General features: G+C 40.4%; 1 protein-coding gene across 2 annotated transcripts; it reads left to right on the top strand.

Annotated features, from left to right (window-relative positions):
- The first annotated feature begins 1,167 nt into the window (after positions 1–1,167).
- On the top strand, positions 1,168–17,356 carry LTV1 (LTV1 ribosome biogenesis factor). 2 transcript variants are annotated; one of them, XM_047102504.1, is made up of 11 exons: positions 1,168–1,541; positions 2,535–2,666; positions 4,589–4,762; positions 9,211–9,298; positions 11,353–11,491; positions 11,857–12,112; positions 13,132–13,259; positions 15,443–15,582; positions 15,897–15,949; positions 16,160–16,360; positions 16,490–17,356. In XM_047102504.1, the coding sequence occupies exons 1-11, from the start codon at positions 1,539–1,541 to the stop codon at positions 16,598–16,600; spliced, it is 1,425 nt and encodes a 474-aa protein (XP_046958460.1). In that variant the 5' UTR covers positions 1,168–1,538; the 3' UTR covers positions 16,601–17,356. The 2 variants fall into 2 exon arrangements, with proteins under 2 accessions (XP_046958460.1, XP_046958462.1); XM_047102506.1 differs by lacking the exons at positions 1,168–1,541; positions 2,535–2,666; positions 4,589–4,762 and adding an exon at positions 7,235–7,270.
- Positions 17,357–23,377: the final 6,021 nt, after the last annotated feature.

Raw genomic sequence — 23,377 nt, 5'->3', positions numbered from 1 at the left:
AACAGAATATTACTCAAAAATTTAAAAACCAGCCAGTTATGGTTAAGTGGTCAGGTCTAGTCAGACTCAGGTTTAAATCCCCACTCTGCCATTTACTACCTGTAGGACATTTCCTGTGCCTCAGTTTTAGTATTTGTAAGATGATGAAAATGATAGTGCCTCTCAAAGTTTGGTAAGGAAGATATGAAGATAGTTGAGGCAAAGTGCCAGCATATTAATTCATTTAAACAGATTATTTATTAAGTATATGTGCCAGGCACTATTCTAGGCCCTGAGAAGAGACAGGCACAGTAGTAAATAAAACAGATGAAAACAGCACATGGAGCTTAACTATATCAAACATCTGGCACATACAAGTGTTAGGTATTCTATCTGTTACAAAGCATTATTCAAAGACAAGTTCTGTGGTCCTAATCTAAATTATTTCTATAATTTATATTGTAATAAAAGAGTAATATTCCATAAACATTTGTAATAGTAATAGGAAGACAGAGGGACACAATCCAAGATAACTCAGACATTGTAAAGACGCCAGGTATTGGAAAGGGGAAACACATATTTGAGGAAAGATTTGCTGATAAGACGATGACTGCATTAACACTTTCTTTTTCCCAGGAAAAGCTGGAAGCGCGCGCGGGCACCTGCCTGAAATCTTCCTAAGAAGGTGTGATTATAGCCTATTTGCTTAAACCACGTTAAAACATTTGAGGAACGACTTGGAAGAAAATAAACATTAGTTTCCTTCTTATAAGATAAGGTATGCAAACACCAGAGATTCCAGACATATTTATTTAGTTCAAATGCCTCTACTTACAACAGAATCTCGGGGGTTTGTGCACCGGATGTTTGAACAAAGACCTGATTAAGCATGGTGCAGCCTAGAATAGCGAGGCCCTGATCCTCCGTTGCTAAGGCAACCAACTCCGCGCTGGCCCAGAGGAGATGGAACCTGAAACCTCGGTGACCCGGCGGGTGGCCACCTTCCTTGTGTGTGTGTGTGTGACCTGGGAGGGTAGCCACCTTCCTTCTGTGTGTGTGTGTGTGTGCGCGTGTGTGTTATGGGTGAGAATAGGCCAGGAATACAACGGTCAATGGGGATGCTAGATACGTTGCCTGCCTCTATTCTCGGTAGAGGGCGCTACAAAAGCAAGTTCCTCTAGAAACAGCAAGCCCTCTTTCGCGCCTCACCGCCACAAAAGCGCCCAACACTCCCTTTCCTAGCTTACTTAATTTTGGCCGGAAAAGCCCCGCCCCCAGGGGAGAAAATAGCTCCTCCTCCCAATAGCTTCTCGCGATCGTTGCGACGGAGCTAGCTATGGGTAACTTCCGGCCGCGACCGCTTCAGCTCTTCGGCGATTGGCCCATTTCCACCGTCTGCGCTTAACTTCCTGTATGGGTTCCGGGGTTGCACGTGTGGAGAGGCCTAAAGACGCAGCGGGGATTCGGGCTTTGCTGGCGTTTTGGTAATAGTCATTTTCCCGGGGCTGGCAGCGTGCCGTCGTCACTCTTCTCTGGAGTGAGCGCCGCGCAGCTGCAACATGGTGAGCAAGCCTCGTTGTCTCGGGTACGGGGCGCTCTGGTTTTCCAGACGCCAGGCGGCTTCCTCTGGTGCCAGTGGCTACTACGGCCAGGGTTTGGGACGGCTGGCCCAAAGGTGTGGGGAGGCGGCTTGGCGGCCCTGTGCCCCGTATGGGTCACCCTCACCACCCTGGGCATCCTTTGCAGTTTAGAGTGCTTCTCCCACGGCCAGGCCTCCCCGGGGAGTGGAAAGAAGAGAATGGCTTCCCGTTTATTCTAAGGGGCCTAAAAAAGCCTGTGAACGCAAAACACACAAACGTATCACCCTGTGCTTTCTGCAGTCGGGAGGGGGAGTTGGCTGGTTTCTCCAGACGTTGGAATGCCAGTTGTCTGCTCATCGGGTGTTCTCGGCATAGACACAGAGTCTAAGTTTGGGCCCGAAGCAAGGTGGCTTACTCAACTGGGATGATGCTTTCTCAGTTTAGGAAGTCAGAGTTGGGTAGGGTAATAAGAGTGTAGAAATGATGAATCTTACTGTAGTTGTGCAGTCCTGGTCTCACTTAATAGTTGGTACGCGCCGTGCATAACTTGCTGGAAATGGTCTTCCCCAGATTTTCTGTGGCAGGCTCCTCCTTGTCATTCTGGTTCCACCTGTCGGGGACCTTCTCTGAGCACCCAGTCTAAAGTAACTGTTAGTCATTTGTAAGTTACTGTGTTTTATTTTCTTTACTTGAAATCTTTTTTTACTTATGGTTTGCTTGATAAGAGTAGGGACTGTGACCGTCTCATTGCTGTATCCCCAGAACCCATAACAAGGTTGGGCACAAAGTGCCATCAAATGTTTATCGAAGGAAGGTAAGTACAGATTTTCTCCAACATTGTTGATGTTGCTTACCACAGAAATGTGAGTTTTAAAAATCTGTTGACCCTTTATGTAACTTCCTGAAGGTGCCTATGTGGATTATGGTCTTTTTTATTCTTTTTCAACGGCTTATTCTGATTCTGTTGCTTTGAAGCCTCACAGGAAGAAGAAGCCTTTTATAGAGAAGAAGAAAGCTGTATCTTTTCACCTGGTCCACCGGAGCCAGCGAGATCCTTTAGCTGCGGATGAGACTGCACCCCAGAGGGTTCTATTGCCCACACAGAAAGTAGGTCCTGTTATATAGCCAATAAGTTTGCAGGCAGACTGTCAGATTTTAAATAAATTGTTAACCGCTGCTATTCTCAGACAACTGTGATCTTCTGGGAAACAAAATCTGTGACTTAATTTTCAGTAAATGTGCTGATTTTTACGTCTTGGGTATTTGATTGAGAGGATAAAGCATCTTTATTTGAGATGTTTAAATGAGCAAATGTTATAAAGTAACAGTGGCTATTTACTAAACTAGCTACAGTGCTGCATGATTATTTAGGGCACATCTTTGCTTTCCTGTCATTTCAAAACCACGGACTCCCTTTTGGAGTGATGATAACCTCATCACTTCTCTCATGAATTAGCTTTAAAAAATGCCGGGAAACCTTTAAAAAGTTGACTTGATTGTCAGAGTGTAAGTGTTGGTAAATTTGATAGGAAGTCTTGGAGAACATTGACTGTATCTAGCTTTTTAGTAAAGCCTGCTTGTGTTGTATGTTGGGAAGGGTTTTTTTGCATATAAATACAAGAAATTGTACTTACTTTTCAGGACCCTCTGGTCTTTTAACCCTCCAAGTACGTGATAAAATTCTGTGTGTGTGTGTTTCTTGGCCTGAATTTTAAAAAAAAAATTTTAAGTTTTTAAATTAAAAAATTTTTAATGTTTTAAATTAAAAAGTTTTTAACGTTTTTTATTTATCTTTGAGAAAGAGAGAGACAGAGTGCCAGTGTGGGAGGGGCAGAGAGAGAGGGAGACACAGAATCCAAAGCAGGCTCCAGGCTCTGAGCTGTCAGCACAGAGCCCACCACTGGGCTGGAACTCATGAACTGCGAGATCATGACCTCAGCCAAAGTCAGACGCTTAACTGACTGAGCCACCCCGGTGCCCTGGCTGAATTTTTTTAATTGAACTGTAGTTAGACATACAATGTTACATTACTTTCAGGTGTACAGCGTAGTGATTTGACAAGTCTGTACGTTAAGCTGTGCTCATCACAAGCATAGTTACCATCTGTCACTGAACAATGCTATTATAGTACCATTGGCCATATTCCCTATGCCGTACCTTTTATTTCCACAACTTAACTCATTCTATAACTGGAAGACTGTATCTCCTGTTCCCCTTCACCCATTTGCCCATCCCCCCCCTCCCCTTTAGCAGTCATCAGTTTTGTTCTCTGTATTTATGGATCTGCTTCTGCTTGTTTTTTTTTTTTTCTTTTTTTAGATTCCACACAAGTAAAATCATATATGTTTGTCTTTCTCTGACTTACTTCGTTTAGCATAATACTCTTTAGGTCTGTCCGTGTTGCAGTGGCAAGAACTCACTGTTTTTGTTTTTATGGCAGAGTAATACTCCATTGTGTGTGTATGTGTATATATATACACACTACATCTTTATCCGTTCCTCTGTCAGTGGACACTTGGGTTGTTTCCATATCTTGGTTGTTGTAAATAATGCTGCAGTCAACATGGGAGTCCATATATTTCTTTCAAATTAGTGTTTTCATTTTCTTTGAGTAAATCGTAGTGGAATTACTGGATTATATGATATTCCAATTAATTTTTTGAGGAACTCCATTCTCTTTTCCACAGTGAAGTGACTTCACCAGTTTATATTCCCACCAACAGTGCACGAGTGTTCCTTTTTCTCCACATTCTCGCCAACACTTGTTCTTTTTTTTCTACCTTGGCTTGAATTGTTGCACAGAAATGTCTAGTAGAAGCAGTAATTGTTTTCATTCCATTTAACTTTTATATAGCACTTGGGTTCAGAATCTCTGTTTTTCCTGAGTTTTCAAGAATTCTTTGTCTCATTCTTATTAGCCACATCTTTCGTGTGCCATCTGCCTCCTATTCTGAAAGCTGTGTTCACTGGAAGGTTCCTGTGGCTTGTGCTTGGAAGAGGTGCTGATTCCATTTTGTTTATTATCCTAGATAAATGACGAAGAACGGCGAGCAGAACAGAGGAAGTACGGTGTGTTCTTTGATGATGGCTATGACTATCTGCAGCACCTGAAGGAACCATCTGGACCCTCAGAGCTGGTTCTCACAAGTGCCTTCAGTGCACCCAACAGAAGAGACGAAAAAGGAGGAAGTTTAGAAATTTTAGTAAGGCTTTTTATCAATATGTGTGGGAGCGAGTGAAGAAACCACCATTTATAAATCAAGATAACTAGGGTGAGAAATGGTGTCAATCTGAACACAAAAATAAGCCACGCTCTCACTTGAAATCATGTATGTGTGTGCGCATAGGAGACAGTAGGCTTCCTGTTCTCTGGTGGCAGCGGTTGGAAGTTGCAGCCTTTGACGGGGTTAGAACCTTTCATTAATAGATGTAGTCATGTTAGAAAGCACCTTCCAATAGAGGAAAAGCAGCTGACATTCCATGCGTTAACTATTTAGTATCATAAACTGTCTTCTAAGGTAGAACTTAATTTTTGTGGAATGTTCGGATCTTTAACAGTTGTAAAAAGCTGTAAGCTGACCAGAAGAGAATAGAAGCAATAGATATCATAATGAAGTTTCTGATACTCTTCTCAACAAAAATGCGGTGTACTTTAATTTTTTCTTTAAAGTATAAGCTAGAGCACATATTTCTGTGAAATTAATACTACTAACAAGTTCTGTTTCCTTGTTTATGTTCAGGATACTCGTGTCGTATGACTTTATCTTTTTATTTAGTATTAGTATATAGTAAATTTTCCTGTGAAACTTTTATATCACCTGACACTTAAAAAAAGCTATTTATTTATTGGGTTTGTTGACAAAAAGAAGAGTTAAAAAGGGCACGAATTTCTCCTGCTTCTCATTCTTCAATCCTGTCATGGTCTAGGTATTGTTTTCCTCAGTGAAGTGTGATCATAGCTCCTTCAGTCTATAGCTTGTTGCTTAAGAAGAGTCAAAGGGGTTGCATTTCAGGGTATCATCCCAAAGGAAGGTAATAACTGCAGCTGCTCTCGTTCACTCCCTAGGTTGTAGCTCTCTTGTAAGGCTGCATAGTCCACTCCACAGCCCTGTCCCACTCCCACTGGGCTGTGTCCCACAGCCCACTCCCACATCTCTGTCCTAACAGAACCAACTTCTGTACTGCTTCTTTCCCAAGGTGATATTACTATCAGGAGTAGGGTAGGTATCTTATTGGCTCACCTCCTTCCATGACCCAGTGAGGGAGGGAAGAGGGTGTGGTAGTGCTTCAACTTTATCTTTTTTTTTTTTTTTTTAACGTTTCTTTGTTTTTGGGAGACAGAGTGAGAGGGAGACACAGAATCCAAAGCAGGCTCCAGGCTCTGAGCTGTCAGCACAGAACCCAATGAAGGACTCAGATCCATGAACTATGAGATCATGACCAGAGCTAAAGTTGGATGCTTAACTGACCGAGCTACCCAGGTGCCCCTTGCTTCAACTTTATTTTCGGGAGAAAAGTCTTAATAAAGTTCTTACATTTTTCTGGCTGAATTGTATTGGCTTTTAAAAGATTAGCTTTTTAAGGGGCACCTGGATGGCTCTGTTGGGCTTTGGCTTAGGTCATGATCTCGCGGTTCACGCGTCTCAGCCCCACGTCGGGCTCTGTGTTGACAGCTGCAGAGCCCAGAGCCTGCTTCTGATCCTGTGTCTCTCTGCCCCTCCCCCACTCATGCTCTGTCTCTGTCTCTCAAAAATGAATAAATTGTTAAAGAGTTAAAAAAGATTAGCTTTTGAAAGATTAAGTTTTAATCCTCAGTTAATTTTGGGTAAAAGTAATCACTGTGTAATTGGCTTTGTAAGAGAATAATGCTCTTAAATGGACGCTTCAGTGATATTTACAAGGGTGAGTGAATTCTATTTAAAAACAAAAATGCCATCTGTTTTCTGTAGCATGATGCAAAAATATGGATGAGTCCTTTGTGCTTTTTTGATTTTATTTTGTAACAAACTGCCAAAGTTGAGTAAACCAGAAATATTGAATAAACCCTAGAAACAGGAGATGAAGCAGTACAGAAGTAGTCCTGTGTGAGCAGCTCGATTGTCACATGAAGGAAAGGAGGTCCTGCTGTGGTGGAAAGCAGCTGGGCAAACTCAGCAGAGTTCACAACTACTGCAACCAATAAAAACATACACATTTTTTTAAATGTTTACTTTTATTTATTTTGAGAGAGAGTGAGCACGAGCAGGGAGGGGCAGAGAGAGACAGTCCTAAGCAGGCTCTGTGCCATATCAGTGCAGAGCCCGACAAGAGGCTCAGTATCACAAACTGAGATCATCACCTGAGCCGAAATCAAGAGTCATGCGCTTAACCGACTGAGCCAGCTAGGTGCCTCCACCTTTCTTTTTTAAGAACGTAATCCCTAAACTCTGTGATTGTGATTCTTTGACTGTTCTTCAAAATTCGAAAAATACCTCCAAAGGTGAATTCACTAAACACAAGCTGATCCTCCCTTTTATCTTTTTAAGGTTTATTCATTTTTCAGAGGCAAAGTGTGAGTGGGGGAGGGGCACAAAGAGAAGGAGACAAAGAATCTGAAGCAGGATCCAGGCTCTGAGGTGTCAACACAGATCCCGACGTGGGGCTCAAACTCATAGACTAGCAAGATCATGACCTGAGCTGAAGTTGGAGGCTTAACGGACTCAGCCACCCAGGTGCCCCTGATCCTTTTTTTTAATCCCACCTTCCAAGAATAATCAGAATATCTTACAAACAAAACAAAACTACATACATATTTTATAATTTTTAAAAAGTAATTTATCAAAAGTCATTAAATTGTGCACTTTAAGTGGCTGAATTGTATCATATGTTAATCCTATCTCAGTAAAGCTGTTTTTTCTTTAAAAAAAGAACTCTGTAGCAGAAACCAGATCTTTTCCTGTACTTTATGCCACCAAGAAGCACCTTTTGGAAGCTAAGTTTGCTTGGTGTGCACTACTCCATAGCTTTTACTCATGCTCCTCAGAGGTTTCCAGTTTCACATGCTCCATGAGCCAGAGAGAACCAACATCTCAGCTATCTGCCTGCTCCTAGACTGAGGATATGGTGGGTGATGAGGTACATGAGACAGATAACATGTGACCCTCACATTGGTAACTATTTGATTGAAAAAAGATCAAACAGAGCATAAGGACCAGTCAGTTATATGTGCCAGCGTAAGTGGAGGTATTTGTGTGGTATGAAGAATGAAAGAGATTTCACTCAAAGGAAAGTTCTGGGAAAGTGATCAAGAAGGCCTTCATGGAGGAGGGAGAAACTGAGCTGGACACTAAAGGGTGGGTCGTATTGAAGAGAGGAAGGAGACATTCCAGTTAGAAGGAGCATAGGTAGTAGTTGGATCAGTGTGTGACGTGTGTGCTCCATAAATTACTTTGAATTATCCCATGATGTGAGGAACTGGACCTGAGTTACATGGCGGTCATCTTACCAGAGGTACTGAGTAACAGTAATTTGGATACGTAGAATAGGCCTGGATTTTACAGACCCTGAAAATCAGGAGTGAAAAATCAAAACCCATTACAAGTTTGAGAAGGTCACCTTATAAAATATTACAGGAGTGTTAATCTGGAAGTGATGTGAAGGTTGGATTAGGTGTGGACTAGCTAAGCAGTGGTGGTAGTAATCTACATCTTGGTTAGCCATGAGCAAGATGGTGCCTGAAAGACTGATGTGAAATCACTTTATACAAGAGAGTTCAAAGGGTTCTAGGGATGGAGAGATGATTTATGACCATCCCAGGATTTAAGATACCCAGTTCAGGGAAATGCTCTGCTATTAACCAGAAATTGGCATGTTATCTCGGTTTAAGAGGGAAAAGATTAAATTTTGAGACGAGGACAGTGGCATTGCAAAATCTGGATTTGAATCCCAGAACTTCACTTGAGCACTTTGAGGCAGGCATGGCATTTGATCTTTCTTAGCTTTTGTTGACTAAAACATGCTGATATCTCATGAGCATTAAATGGAATAATACTGGAGAACACTTTGAAGTATTGCTTTGAAGCTGCTTGTTGCTTCAGCTGATGGAATATACATGTTTAAGATATTTAACTGGAGCATAAGTGAGAGAGAATGCAGGATATAGTTGTATTAATTTTCCTGGGACTGCCATAGCAAATTACCACACATTACCACTGGGTGGCTTAAAACAACGGAAATGTAATCTGTCACAGCTCTGGAAGTCAGAAGTCCAAAAGTAACCTTTCGGCAGCATTGCTTGCATTGTGGGGGCTCAGGGCAAGAACACTGTCCCACACCTATCTCCTCGCTCTTGGTGGTTACCAGCAATCCTTGGTGTTCCTTGGCTTTCGTAGACCCATTGCTCCAGTCCACTTGAATCTTCACATGGCATTCTCCCCTGTGGCTTCGTGTCATCACATGGCCTTCTTACAGGGACACACCAGTCTTGATGAATTAGGGCCCACCATAATCTACTGTCACCTCATCTTAACTAATTACATCTGCAAGGATCCTATTTCCAAATGAGGTCACATTCTGAGCTATTGGGTGGACAAGAATTTGGGGTGGGGGAGGACACTTCAACCCAGTTCAGAAGTATTTCTGAATCTAACCATTGTGTAATTTCTTTTTCAAGACCACGGGAATTCAGTTGCCTTCATCAGTATTTGCATCAGAGTTTGAGGAAGATGTTGGATTGTTGAATAAAGCCGCTCCTGTTTCAGGTGTGCTTGATTTCTTGAACTTCTCAAGTGATTTGATCTGTGTTTTACAAACAAAGCATAGTAATGATAGTTTTTCTGTCTCTGATAAAGTGATGAAACAATTTGAGATGTGTGTAAATTCAGATTAGCGGTCATTAGGAAAGGATGAGTGAACAGGATACTTTTCTTTCATTGCCATCAAATTCTTAGTCTTTGAAGTTCCTTTTTGGAGAGGAAAGTAAGAAAACTGTTTTTGGAGATCCAGTAGGGGAATTTTAACCTGGACCTAGCCTCTTGCAGTGGAAACGATGACATTCGGTTAGCCTTAACATGTATATAGACTTGGGGGCGCTTGGGTGGCTTAGTTGGGTGAGCATTCGACTCTTGATTTCGACTAAGGTCATGATCCCAGGGTTGTGGGATTGAGCATGGAACCTGCCTGAGATTCATTCTCCCTCCCTCTCCCCCCTGCTCATGCACTCTCCCTCTCTCTCAAAAACAACAAAACAACCCCCCCAAACATATTTATGATAGACTAAATCTGCTTTCAGAATTTCTCCCAAGAGTGTATTTTATGGAAGTCCATCTTACCATCTGTTGCAGATACACTGAAAAGTTGTTTTATTTTTTCTATCAACATTGTATTTTAGAACAAACAGAAGTGATGCTTGGTATTTTCTGTTGAATTGTCTTAATTGAGTAATATTTGCCTTGTAGCATTCATTCGTTCATTCCACAGATTTTTGAGTTACCACTATATGATGGGCTCTGGGCTTAAACCAGAATAAAGCATAATATCTGACTTCAGGGAATTTATTATGAGTTGGGAAAGATGGATAATAAAGAAGAAATTACAGTTAATTGTGCAAGTGAATAAATGGTTTAGGTAATAGTGGGCAAGTTGTCCTGGAGAAAATGGTGTCTGTTATTTCTTAAGTAGAAGTTAGGCAGGTGGATGAGGAGGGGGGTGGGAAGGAGAGGATATTCTAAACAGGAAGCTGCATGTGCAAAATTGAGAGAACATGAATATAGGAAACCATATTTTAGCATGCCTAGAATGAGGCAAGAATTAGTATGAAATGAGGCTGGAGAGTCCAGCAGGGGCCATGTTATGAGGGGGGGTTGGAATGGAAGCCATGTCTGTTTACAAGTTTGAACTTGAGGTTTTTCATAGACTATTTTTACACACAGAAGACCATAGCTGAAGAAACAGGATTTATTAAACTCTCCTAGAGGCTAGAAGTTTAACAGGCCACACATACTTAGAGTTACTTTTTTTTAAGCTTATTTATCTTGAGAGAGAGAGCAAGCACACAAGCGCCAGGGAGGGACAGAAAAAGAGAGAGAGAGAGAGAGAGAGAGAGAGAGAGAGAGAGAATCCCAAGAAGGCTCCATACTGTCAGCGCATAGCCCAATGTGGGACTCCAACCCACAAACTGTGAGATCACCACCTGAGCTGAAATCCAGTTAGACATGTAACCCACTAGCCACCCATATGTCCCAATTTGAGTTACTTCTTACAGGTGAATTTAAAACCTGATTCTAACTGCAGGTGTATGCTGTGAATTTTATAAGTAGATGAAGTTTAATATAGTCTGTAATGCAAGAGGTTTTATGATTTGAGTACTGAAACCAGAGGTATTGTTTCCCCATCTCCTCCCATTCAACCCTCTCTATGTCTGTTCCACACTAGACTGAAAGTTTTTTTAATTTTTTATTTTTAAAAAATTTTTTTCAATGTTCATTTATTTTTGAGAGACAGAGAGCATGAGTAGGGGAGGGGCAGAGAGAGAGGGAGACACAGAATCTGAAGCAGGCCTCAGGCTCTGAGCTGCCAGCGCAGAGCCTGACACGGGACTCGAACACACGAACTGGGAGATCATGATCTGAGCTGAAGTTGGATGCTTAACCAACTGAGCCACCCAGGTGCCCCTGAGCTTAAAGTTTTTAATCATTTTTTTAATCCTTAATACATTGATAGATAGAATGTGGCATAGAATAGGTACTCAGATTATGTTACAGAAAGGAATGCTCTTTTCTTGGGTATTAGTGCTCAGTTTTTGTTTTCCTTCTAGGACCTCGACTGGATTTTGATCCTGACATCGTTGCCGCTCTTGATGATGATTTTGACTTTGATAATCCAGACAATCTGCTTGAAGATGATTTTATTCTTCAGGCCAATAAGCCAACAGAGGAAGATGGAATGGATATACAGTACGTGTTGTTTCTTTCAAATTGGGAATGACCTGACTGTTGGTTCTTCTGTAGGGTGGTATCTATAGAATGTTAAAACTGCAAGAGACCTTTGAGAACATTTAGTGTGAGGCTTTTGTATTTTAGAGCAGAAAATGTGAGACTTGAGGTCTTTACAAATTGACGATAGGTGGGGCTAAAGTCCAAGTTGCCTGATTGCTGGTTCATTACTTTTCCAGCCATACCAGACAGGTCAGGCAGCACAGCTGTTCCTGCCTTAAACAGGAATCCTCCCTGAAATACCCTCAAATTTTACTTGTGTAAAGTCATTTGGTTCTGTTGTTTCTCAAGTTGTTTTGACAGTTAATTTATGACTCTGACTTTAGGAAATCTGAGGCTGAAGATGACAGTGAGTGGGAAGATGTGGATGATGAGAAGGAAAGAGGTAGAGATGACGATAACTATGGCTCTGTGGGCTCATCAGATGAGGCCATGTCTGTCCCTGGAAAACCTCCTGGGGCTATAGAAAATCATTTGTTCTGGGAAGAGGAAACTAAAAGTCGCTTTACTGAGTATTCTATAACATCCTCAGTCATGAGAAGAAATGAACAGCTGACTCTTCATGATGAGAGATTTGAGAAGGTAAGGTTCCCAGATAAGGAACCTTTTGATACTGGTTCCTGGTAAATTTCTTAGGACATCGGAACTCAAAGCCAAAACTTTCAACATTAGAAATCGCCTGTCTTATTAAAACAGATCACAAAACCATCCTAGTTTTAATTCTGGAAAGAATGCATATAGATCTGAGACAGCTGATAGAACCTCCTGACTTTCCTTAGAGAGGTTTGATATTTTGATAATGAGAGTCTGACTCCAATCCCCAAGATTATGCTGTTTTCCTCAAGCATTGGCCTGAGCATAAACAAAATTCCATTACTTTTCTGTTTTTTTGTGTATGTTTGTTCACTGATATAGCCCCAAGTCTAATGTGGTATCTGGCATATGGTAGGAATTCAGACTGTTCAGCAAATGATGAATGGGTGGATGGTTGGTTTCCTTTAGAGTGAATCTTAAAGGTTCTAACTTTGCTACCTTTTCACTAAGTACCAGTAGGTAAACTGTTACTACAAATAACCTCACTCTTCAGGATTCACATCATCCCATTTACTCTTAACAGAGTTTGAATAATACAGTAAACATCTAAACAAGAATGAAATTTGTAACTAAGCCCCCTTAAAGTCTGCATAATCACTGAATTTGAAAGCATCTGTAGAATCTGAAGTAAAGATTTCTACCTTGCATTGTTCTCTAAGCTGGACAGAGTGATCATCTTTCACTTTCATTAAATGGCAGCCTATTTTCCATCTAAGTGTAAGTCTTAAAGTACTGGGTAGAATGTCTTCCACATACCATTGTAATGGTGATTGTGATCTCATGGTAGTGCTTAAGTAATTGTGTAGAAAGGAAATTAATGTAAAAACCAGGGCGCTTAGCTGACTGAGTTGGCGGAGCCTGCGACTCATGATCTCAGGGTTGCGAGTTCAGGTCCCACCTTGGGTGTAGAGATTACCTTTAAAAAAACTTTAAAAAAAAAGTAACATTTTAAATGCTGTAGTTTTAAAACATTTTTTTTCATGGTATCTTTTCTCTTTATATACAAGTTTTATGAGCAGTATGACGATGATGAAATTGGAGCTCTGGATAATGCTGAATTGGAAGGTTCCATTCAAGTAGACAGCAGTCGCTTAGAGGAAGTCTTGAATGACTACTATAAAGAGAAGGCAGAGAAGTACGTGCCTCTTCCTTGTTCACTTACTTTTTTTTCACTTTCATTTTTCTGCATGTTTTCTTACGGTCTTAATGGATTTCCATCCATCATTAAAATAGTGTTTATTGTCTCAAATGGAGGGTAGACTCAGCTCAAGACAAAGTAGTATTTTCTAGCTCTTAGTTCCAAAAAGTTTTTATTTTTTTTATTTTATTTTATTTTTTTTTTTAATTTTTTTTTTTTTTCAATGTTTATTTATTTTTGGGACAGAGAGAGACAGAGCATGAACGGGGGAGGGGCAGAGAGAGAGGGAAACACAGAATCGGAAGCAGGCTCCAGGCTCTGAGCCATCAGCCCAGAGCCTGATGCGGGGCTCGAACTCGCGGAGCGCGAGATCGTGACCTGGCTGAAGTCGGACGCTTAACCGACTGCGCCACCCAGGCGCCCCTTAATTTTTTTTTTTTTTAACATTTATTTATTTTTGAGACAGAGAGAGACACAGCACGAATGGGGGAGGGGCAGAGAGAGAGAGAGGGAGACACAGAATCGGAAGCAGACTCCAGGCTCTGAGCCATCAGCCCAGAGCCCGACGTGGGGCTCGAACTCGCGGACCGCGAGATCGTGACCTGGCTGAAGTCGGACGCTTAACCGACTGAGCCACCCAGGCGCCCCTCAAAAAGTTTTTAAAAACCATAGCAGAGATAAAAGATGAAAACCAAAGTATAATTGTTTTGCAAGGGTCAGATCCTTGAGAGAGATGGTCTTTAGATTTCTGAAAACATTATTTTCTAATTGAGGAAATCTACTGGATTCAATAAAGCTGAATTTCTCTAGAGAGTGAGTAGGTAAGGATTCTTTCTGTCTTTATTTCTATTTTTTATAGAAGGAAGGGTGATGATTAGATATTGGGTACCAGAGGACCAGAGTTCTAAGTCCATAGTTGAGAGGATACAAGAATGAAAGGAGCATCTTGGTTACGGGGAACACTGCCCATGTCAAAAGAACATTCTGAGAGCTTTACTTGATAGGATTATTTTATTGAGAGAAACAAAGTGTTAATGAACGAGGAGACTTCATACCTGAAGTTGGTATGGAGCTCGGAGGCATGACAAGCAGGGTGACTTTTCTTTTTTTCATTTCCAAATAAAGTTTTTAGTTCAACATCTGAATCTAGAAAATCACCCAGTCAGAATCTATATTGAGAAAATGGTATGTTTCCTTCAGTGTTGACTCACATTTTGATATTGAGGTTCAGAAGCTGACTGTAACTTTGGGTGGGAACATACTGAGAACCACTTTCTTTATGGCTCTGACCTGAGAGTCAACAATTGAAGGGCTTGAGGGTTAGAGTGGGGAGGTGCAAGATCACATTCCACTTGGAGAATAAGGTGGTGCTTTTAGCCTCCTTGGCTGAAGAATTCTGACTTCTGATTATATATGCTCTTCTCATCTTTCTGAAATGCCAGGCATTCTGAGAAGTTGATTTTTATGGCTCATAGAAAAATAAGAATTTGTCTCTCCAGCCATATTAGTATAACTTTATGGCCAAATATTTGGCAAATCAACATCCATATTGAGGTGATTTTTCTGTGAGAAACTAATGAAGTGTTTACGTCTGCTGGAAGGGTCTCCTTTTCCGTGATCACTATCACTTGCAGATCCTACAGTGGAACAAGGGCTGCATATATTGAGTGAATTGTTTGATCACTTTGGAGAGACAGATTGGGTAATAACTTTTCGAGGCTTTAAGAAGACCATGTTTTAGGAAAGCTCCCATCTTGTTTATTGTAACCTTGCAGAGATCTCTTTTCTCTCAGTGGAATGAACGTTGGGGCTGGGGAGAGCTGGGATTTTTTTGAAATGCTGTTGTTTCTGGGGCGCCTGGGTGGCTCAGTCGGTTGGACGTCCAACTTCGGCTCAGGTCATGATCTCACAGTTTGTGTGTTTGAGCCCCGCATAGAGCTCTCTGTTGACAGCTCAGAGCCTGGAGCCTGCTTCAGAACCTATCTCCCCCTCTCTCTGCCCCTTCCCCGCTCTCACTCTGTCTTTCAAAATAAAGGTACACACACACAAACAATTTTGAAATACTCTTGTTTCCATAGCTTGTCAAACATCCATACCAGTTTTAGTAACATACAGTATAATAATGGGTGGTGTTTTGTTTTTCCCTCTTTTGCTGCCTTTTTCAAAAACTCAATCAAAAGTTGTGTAAAACTGAATACTCTGGAACCCTTTGAGGATCAGGACCTGCTAATGAATGAACTGGATGGGTCTGAGGAGGAAGAGATTGTTACTGTAGTTCTTAAAGAAGCTAAAGAGAAGTGGGATTGTGAATCTATTTGTAGTAAGTATTTTGGTGTCCTTTTTACTGATAAAGGTATGGTAGTGATTTTAAAGTATTAAATACATCAGTATTTTGAAAAAGTATGTTTTCTGTGAAAATGATTTAGAAAAAGTAATATTCCTGTTACTAAGTTGCAAAAAATTTTAAAACATCTGTAATAAGAGAGACTCTGCCATTTTGGCCCCCATGCTATAATAACAGAGACTTCATTAAAGTATGAAAAGATCAAAGTTGGGAAGATAGTAGGAACTCAGTAATGTTTTCTGAATTGAAAGTGTTCGTATCGATACGTGTTTATTTGTTTTTTTTTAAAGGTACATACTCCAATTTATATAACCATCCGCAAATTATCAAGTATCAACCAAAGGTAAGTCTTGGTGTCCTGAGCTACTTGAAGTATGCAATGCAGAAAACAGTGGATGAATCATTTTTTCACGGTAGCTGTATCCTTTTGTGGCTGGAAACACTATTGGGAAGAGCAACACATGATATGTCATTAGTGAGCTGTGTGTGTGTGTGAGCTCTTTTTTAATAGGAATGGGAAATGACCTTAGTATGATTTTTGTTTTTATTTCAGCCCAAACAAATCCAAATATCTTCTAAAACAGGAATACCTCTCAATGTCTTACCTAAGAAAGGACTCACAGCAAAGCAAGTTGAAAGAATGCAGATGATTAATGGCAGTGATCTGCCAAAGGTGTCAACCCAACCTCGATCTAAAAACGAAAGCAAAGAAGATAAAAGAACGAGAAAGCAAGCTATAAAAGAGGAACGCAAGGTGAAGTACTTTTCTCAAATGGAAGATTTACAAAGAGCTTATGGGGGCAGTGGTCATAGAGATTTTCTTTTGTAAAATTAGTCTGCGTTTGTTTGAAAATTTGAATAACACTAATGTATTCTTATACAGGAACGGAGAGTGGAGAAGAAAGCTAACAAATTAGCCTTCAAACTGGAGAAAAGAAGGCAGGAAAAGGAGTTGTTGAACTTGAAGAATAATGTTGAGGGTCTCAAGCTATGACAGTAGAACATTTAGGAAAAGGTGCCTTCCCCATTGGGGTTCTTTGTTATGTTCAGTAATGTACAAGGATCTTCAAAGAGACAAAACTATGTAATCTGCCATTTTTACTAGCAAGTATTTATACTACCAAGTTTTCTGTGCCATCTGTCTTGTAAATATTGTAACATTTAAAAAATATTATAAACGTAGAATATGCTCTGAAATAAATGATGTCACAAATGTGAAATGTTTGGATGAGTTGAAGGAAAACATCTTCATAATGTAAATGGAATTGGTGTATTCTTCATTTATTTGTATGATTGTCCCAGCTGTCTTTTGCAGATGTTCTCAAATATTTCTTTGAAACCTCTCCACTCCTTTTCAGGAGTTAAGTGGTTTAATTTGCTGTATGTAGAAAAGTGACACCAATAAACCCCATTTTGAAATGCTAAGTGATAAGAGTTTTCCTGAGAAGATTCCACTGGTAAGAAACTAAGTTTCCCCTGCTGTATGCAAAGGCCTATTTCAAAAGGATGGTAAAACTGAATATTAAGGTTGTTGGGACTCGATTACTGGATGACTGACTTTTGGAATTTAGGAACAGTGAAGACAGGAAGCAGAAGAAGAAATAATCAAGAAAACTTCCTTGGCTTCAGTAAGTACCTGGCTCAAAATCAGAAATATTTACTTCAGTTTAAACTAGAAAGTTTGTCTTTCAAACATTATTTAATGCTTGGAATCGTTCATATTTGATTAAAAGACATAGTTGAAAACTTTCCTTGTTTTTTTGGTGAGGTTTTTGTTTTGTTTTGTTTTTTTTCGTTTTTTTCCCCTGTAAAACCTCTTCAAGGCTCAAGCAATGACACCATCACAATTGTTAATTATTTGGTAAACTGTGACTTCCTTGCAACAGATGAGTTGTTAGTGACCCTTGTTCCTGTGTCCATGACTAATGTGTTATCTGGACTGTTCTGGGAAAAAAAAAAAAAAAATCCGTGGACACTGTTGGTCTGAGTTGGGAACAGAATGGCTGAGACAGAAGCATTTTTAGCCGGTGAGCTGCATTTGGTAACTAAATTATTAGAAAGGCTTTTCTATAATTCATTTGATTACAACATTTCCAAACTTGGTGGGGGTGTTATTTTGTTCTGTTTGTTTTAAATTGTAAATCTGGGTACTCAAGGATTTTTAAGAGCTGTGAAAACCAGTAGCATTAGGTACTCAACCAGCACTGATACTCAGCAGAAGAGCTTGTCTTTATAGAAATAGACTCTGACTGGGGAGTGTATGTTTAAGTGTCAGTCTGCAGAAGCACAAGGTCAAGTGATGGTTTATGTTAATAACTCTGTGAATGTATTAAATCCTGACAAGATTGACCATTTATTTTGGTAGCTATCTCAGTTGAAGGTATTAAAACCAGCAAACCATCAAGAATCTTAGACTTAGAATATTACTTTGACTTGATATTATTCAGATTCCTAAGGAGCCTCTTTTTTTTACTATATATATTTTTTTTTCTTTTTTTTTTTTAAGTTTGAGAGGGATAGAGAACAAGAGCAGGGGAGGGGCAGAGAGAGAGGGAGACAGAGAATGCATCCCAGCAGACTCTCCGCTGCCAGTGAAGAGCCTGATGCGGGGCTTGAACTCAACTGTGAGATCATGACCTGAGTCGAAACCAAGAGTCAGATACTTAACCCACTGAGCCACCCAGGTGCCCCACCTTAGGAGCTTCTCATATCACTTCACTTGATTCAACACATTTAAATCAGCACATGTTATATTTTGCAGTCAAGGAAAGGTGACTACAAGCCATGAATCTTGCTGATGTATTATTGTGACTTAGGCTGGTTATCCTCCAAATGTAAAGATCATCTTTCTATTCTAGAGAGCAAAATTTACATATTTTGGGTTATTGTGTAAAATTTTGGAATATTTATTATTTGAGTTATTTATAAACAATGGTTGGGAACTTAACAGAAGGTCCTTGTGAATGTTGAGTCCAGAGCGATAAGGGGGCTTTTGCCTTCAGAGACCACATTATCTGTGGAGGCAGGGTGTGCAGCAGAATCTGACCACACGAAGTCACTGATAAGTACCACTTGAAATGGGGATCTTGGTACTTGCTGTTACCCTTGAAGGGCTTACCTCAAATAAAGCTTACCTGAGGTTGGTTTTCAGTTGTCACCTCCAACTATAAGCTTTCACCTGACCGTATTTAAAAATAGCAACATCCCTTCCCCGCATTTTTTACCCTCCTTCCCTGCTTTATGGTCTCCATAGCATATGTTGGCATCTTGTTTTACATTCTCTCACTATGGCAGGGAATTTTTGCTGCTTTGTCTGCATGGTCTAAAACAACTTGTGGCATTTGATAAATGTTCACTAAGGAGTATATAAATGAATGGATAGGGAAGACATTTCACCACTGCTTAAACTTGGAAGGAACGCTAGGACCTAAGCCTCCAGGTTAGCTAGGAGAAAAAAGGCCTGAGGCATCCCAGGTAGAGGGCAAAGTCATGAAGAATTTGCCTGCTGTACTGGAAGCCCCTATTTTGTATGAGCTTACTTTTTACTTGTTATAAAGTCACTTTCAGATACTTCAAAACTGTTGATTTACAAGTTTAAGTATCAAGAGCTATTACCACTTGTGTATATTGTTGTGCAGCCCATTGTATCCATACCTCCATTGTGATGTCATCAAATCATCTCAGGTAAAGGACAGACAGCTCCAGCCAGCTTGTAACTTTACTATTATCAGTACATTTATGTCGCTTTTTCTTGCGCATTGATTAGTATGTTTTATCCACCTTGGTTGTTACAATGAAGAATCAGGATAAGGTAAAAATTCTAACGGCCTTACTTTTTTTTTTTTTTTTTAAGAAATAGAACATAGCCACCTGTGGTTCCATCCTCAATTTCATTCCACTCTTTCCCCTCAGGAACTCTTAAGTACTGTCTAGATTATATTAATCATCACCTGTATGGTATTCCTAAATACAATATCTTGTGTAGTGTAGTTTTGAAACACTAATCTGGCTTTATGAGGGTAGTAGTTACTACCAGTTGATGAAGGCATGCTTGAGCTGAATGGTCTCTGAGCCTGAGTTCCATGTCTAGAATTTACAAGAGCCCTAGGTGGAGATGTCATTGAGCCAGATAATGAGTGAATCCTAGGGAACACAAGTCCCCTCAGTTGAAACATCTTGGATCTCCTGCATAAATATGCTTAGTGGCTGAATGCTCATTTTATATTTTCTGCTTCTAAGGTCACCATGATCTGAAGATCAATGCAGAACCTTCCTGTGGAGTGAAATGGGTGTCCTCAGCTCATGTAGATGTCAGAATGGGAAGGGAAGAACAAGCACTCCAATGGGACATGGTCATAAGCCAAGTATAGAACAGAATGGGAGCCAGATACACTAGGACATACTGTCCTCCCATTAAAAGGCAATGAATATCTTGCTCACAGCAGCCTTCAACCTGGCAATTTTTCATTACACACCTTCAGATATGGACTGGTTTTCTTCTAGTTTTTCCAGCTGTTATCTTGGGAGTTACTTTCCCTCTTGTGTTGAATTGCCTATTTGCTGTATGTTTTACTCACATTGTGGAGCACATCCTCCAGTAATTCTTGAGACAGGGTATGTGGGAAGTCAACTTCTTGAAACCCTGCATGTTGAAAAATACACTCAACTCTCATATTTCATAAATAGCTTGGCTGGGTATGAAATTATAGGTTGTAGATTATTTTCCCTCTGAAGTTTAGAGGATTTTCCCCCCATTTTATAAATTTACTATATGGGAATCTGAAGCCATTCTGATTCCTAATATTTTGTATGTTGTTATTTTTTTTCATCTCCATAGAATTCTATCTCTAGCATTCTGAAGTTTCACGATGTTACAGATCTATTTTCATCTATTGTGTGGTGTCTTTTCAATGGAGGCTCATGTCCTTTCACTTCTGGAAATCGTTCAAGTTTTTTATTTTCTTCCCTGTGTTTTCTCCTTTTTTTCTCTTGAATTGTTATTTGGAGTAGGACCTGCTGGACCAGAGGTACTCAAATTGCTTATGTTTCTCTCCCATCTCTGTGCCGTTTTACTCTACTTTCTGAAAGATTTCCCTAAGTGTATCTTCCAAACTTTGTTGAGTTTTTCATTTTTCCTAAAGACTTTTAATTTCTAAGAGTTTTAGTTTTTATTTAGATTGCTTTTTTATTTGTTTTGGGCTTACATGCTAGAGTTTTTCTTCAGATCTTTGGAAATTCTTGTTGGCTCATTAAGACTAGAGAAAGGAGGGGCGCCTGGATGGCGCAGTCGGTTGAGCGTCCGACTTCAGCCAGGTCACGATCTCGCGGTCCGTGAGTTCGAGCCCCGCGTCGGGCTGTGGGCTGATGGCTTGGAGCCTGGAGCCTGTTTCCGATTCTGTGTCTCCCTCTCTCTCTGCCCCTCCCCCGTTCATGCTCTGTCTCTCTCTGTCCCAAAAATAAATAAACGTTGAAAAAAAATTAAAAAAAAAAAAAGACTAGAGAAAGGAGACACTGGAAATTCTGAATGGATAAGTGGCATTTGATAATTTTGAGCTTTATTGTAGTCTGAGTGAGCTCTTTGGGTATCTTTCCAGTGTTGGTATCTTTAAGTATTTTGTCATGGAATGGTTATATTCTCAGGGAAGTTTTCATTCTGCCTTGAGAGTAAGTCTGGTAGGCAGAGTTCTATGAGCCAGTAGAGGAAGGGGATTTGGAGTATTCTCTGCTTTCAGCATCACTATTCATGAAAGTAATCACTAGGTTAATCGCCATATATGCACACATATGTCATCAACCTTGATTAATCGAGTCCCTATTTGAAAATTTGCCTACTTGCTAAAATTTGAAAACCTAGAAACAATATTGTGGTGCTTTCATGGTCATTTGCAGACCTGCACATAGCAGTCAAAAAGTTGAGTCACAGGGCACCTGGGCGGCTCAGTCTAAGGTTAAGTGCCCAGCTTTTGCTCAGGTCATGATCTTGTGGTTTGTGGGTTCAAGCCCTGCTTCTGGCTATCTACTGTCCATGCAGAGCCTGCTTCGGATCCTGTGTCACCCACCCACCCTCTCTCTTTCTCTTTCTCTCTCTTTCTCTCTCTGCCCCTCCTCTGCCAGTGCTCTCTCAAATACAAATATTTAAAAGAAAAAAAGGTGAGTCACCCGACATGCATGTTCCCAGCAAAATTAGAACAAAGTGATGCCCTGCCTTCTTGTTTCAGCTCTCATCCTGTAAACAAGTGTCCTTTTCACAGTCTGTGCCACATTTTTCATATTTTTGCAATTTTTCTTGGTGATTTTGCTGTACAAAATGACCCCCAAACACAGTGTTGAAATGTACTCTAGTGTTTCTGAGTACAGGAAGTCTGTGATGTGCCTTATGGAGAAACTATGTCTGTTAGATAAGCTTCATCCAGGCATGAGTTATAGCATTGCTGGCTATGTGTGTTCATGGTTACTGAATCAACAATATATATTTATACAAGGTGTCTTTAAATAGGTTGATAGGTTGATAAAAATAGGGTGACCAGAGGCTCACAGGACCTTGACACTATTTCCCCTAGAAGTAGTAAGTCTGTATTTGCCCATTCAGTGCTCACAGAGACTTTATAGAATGTAACTACCACAAATAATCAGGCAACATGAGGTGCTGCTGAAGACATGGGTAGGCAGACCTCCTCTTTTCAGTCCTTTTGGGAGAGTAGACAGGCTACAGTTGGAGAGGGCAGTCACCCAGAAGGTATGGAGCCGGGGGGGGCGGGCATCTAGGAATCCACTCTTTTCAGAACTCTTTCATCTTGGCCCTCCATATTTTAGCAGGCTCTACCTCATTTATCTCGTCCTAATTCCAGAGATACTTGCTGCTCTGGGGATTCCTACAACTTTGAAGGGTTCTGCAGTGTTGGTTGGAAAGTGGATATTGATGTAGTTTTAAGTCTTCTGGGTCACTTATGTCTATCAGTTTTCCAGAGTCCAATTTTTTTATTGTCTTCCTTCCTCCATGACCTGTGGCTCTCTTTGTCTCTTTTCCTTTACTGCAGTTTTTTGGGGACTTGGGGGGAAAGCAAAAACTGATTTGGGTGTTCTCTTTGCCATCCTGTCTTAATTCCTCTTTTTTCTTTCAGAACTCATGTTCCTGAGATAAGTTAATAAGTTGTTACCCCCTTCACCATAGGGCCATGGAAGATGTTGATATTGGTAGTAGTTGTATGTTCTGGACTGCAAAGAACAATGTGAGAGTTTTTTGATTCGCTGACAACTGAATGAGAAAATGTCTTCCTTTTCTTTTTTCTACCATGCCTTTGTAAGGAAGTGTGGATTGGTAGGTGTCTGTACAGAGCATTCTTAACTTCCAGCTCAGAAATAGTAGGTCTAGTCAGAAGTAAAATTTTTTCCAATTTCATTACAGCCATAATCCTCTCCAGGCTTCTCATAAAATTTTTGAACCGAGATCTTTGTGATGCTTATTTTTCATTGTTAACATGCTAAACAAAACTGTTGATGGCTTCCAGATCACTTTATTTTCCTTATTTAAAAAATTGTCTTAAGATTTTAAACCAATGTATAAAAATAATAGCCAATGTATAAAAACAGTGGCCACTTTATTTTTTTTTTTATATGAAGTTTATTGACAAATTGGTTTCCATACAACACCCAGTGCTCATCCCAAAAGGTGCCCTCCTCAATACCCATCACCCACCCGCCCCTCCCTCCCACCCCCCATCAACCCTCAGTTTGTTCTCAGTTTTTAACAGTCTCTTATGCTTTGGCTCTC

This window comes from Lynx rufus, unplaced genomic scaffold (genome assembly GCF_022079265.1).
Source record: "Lynx rufus isolate CCGP_SWC_20201006 ecotype Redwood Valley unplaced genomic scaffold, mLynRuf1.p SCAF_6, whole genome shotgun sequence".
In the NCBI taxonomy this organism is placed as follows: domain Eukaryota; kingdom Metazoa; phylum Chordata; class Mammalia; order Carnivora; family Felidae; genus Lynx; species Lynx rufus.
The sequence above is the reverse complement of the archived record's forward strand: the minus strand, read 5'-3'. Positions and strand labels throughout refer to the sequence as shown.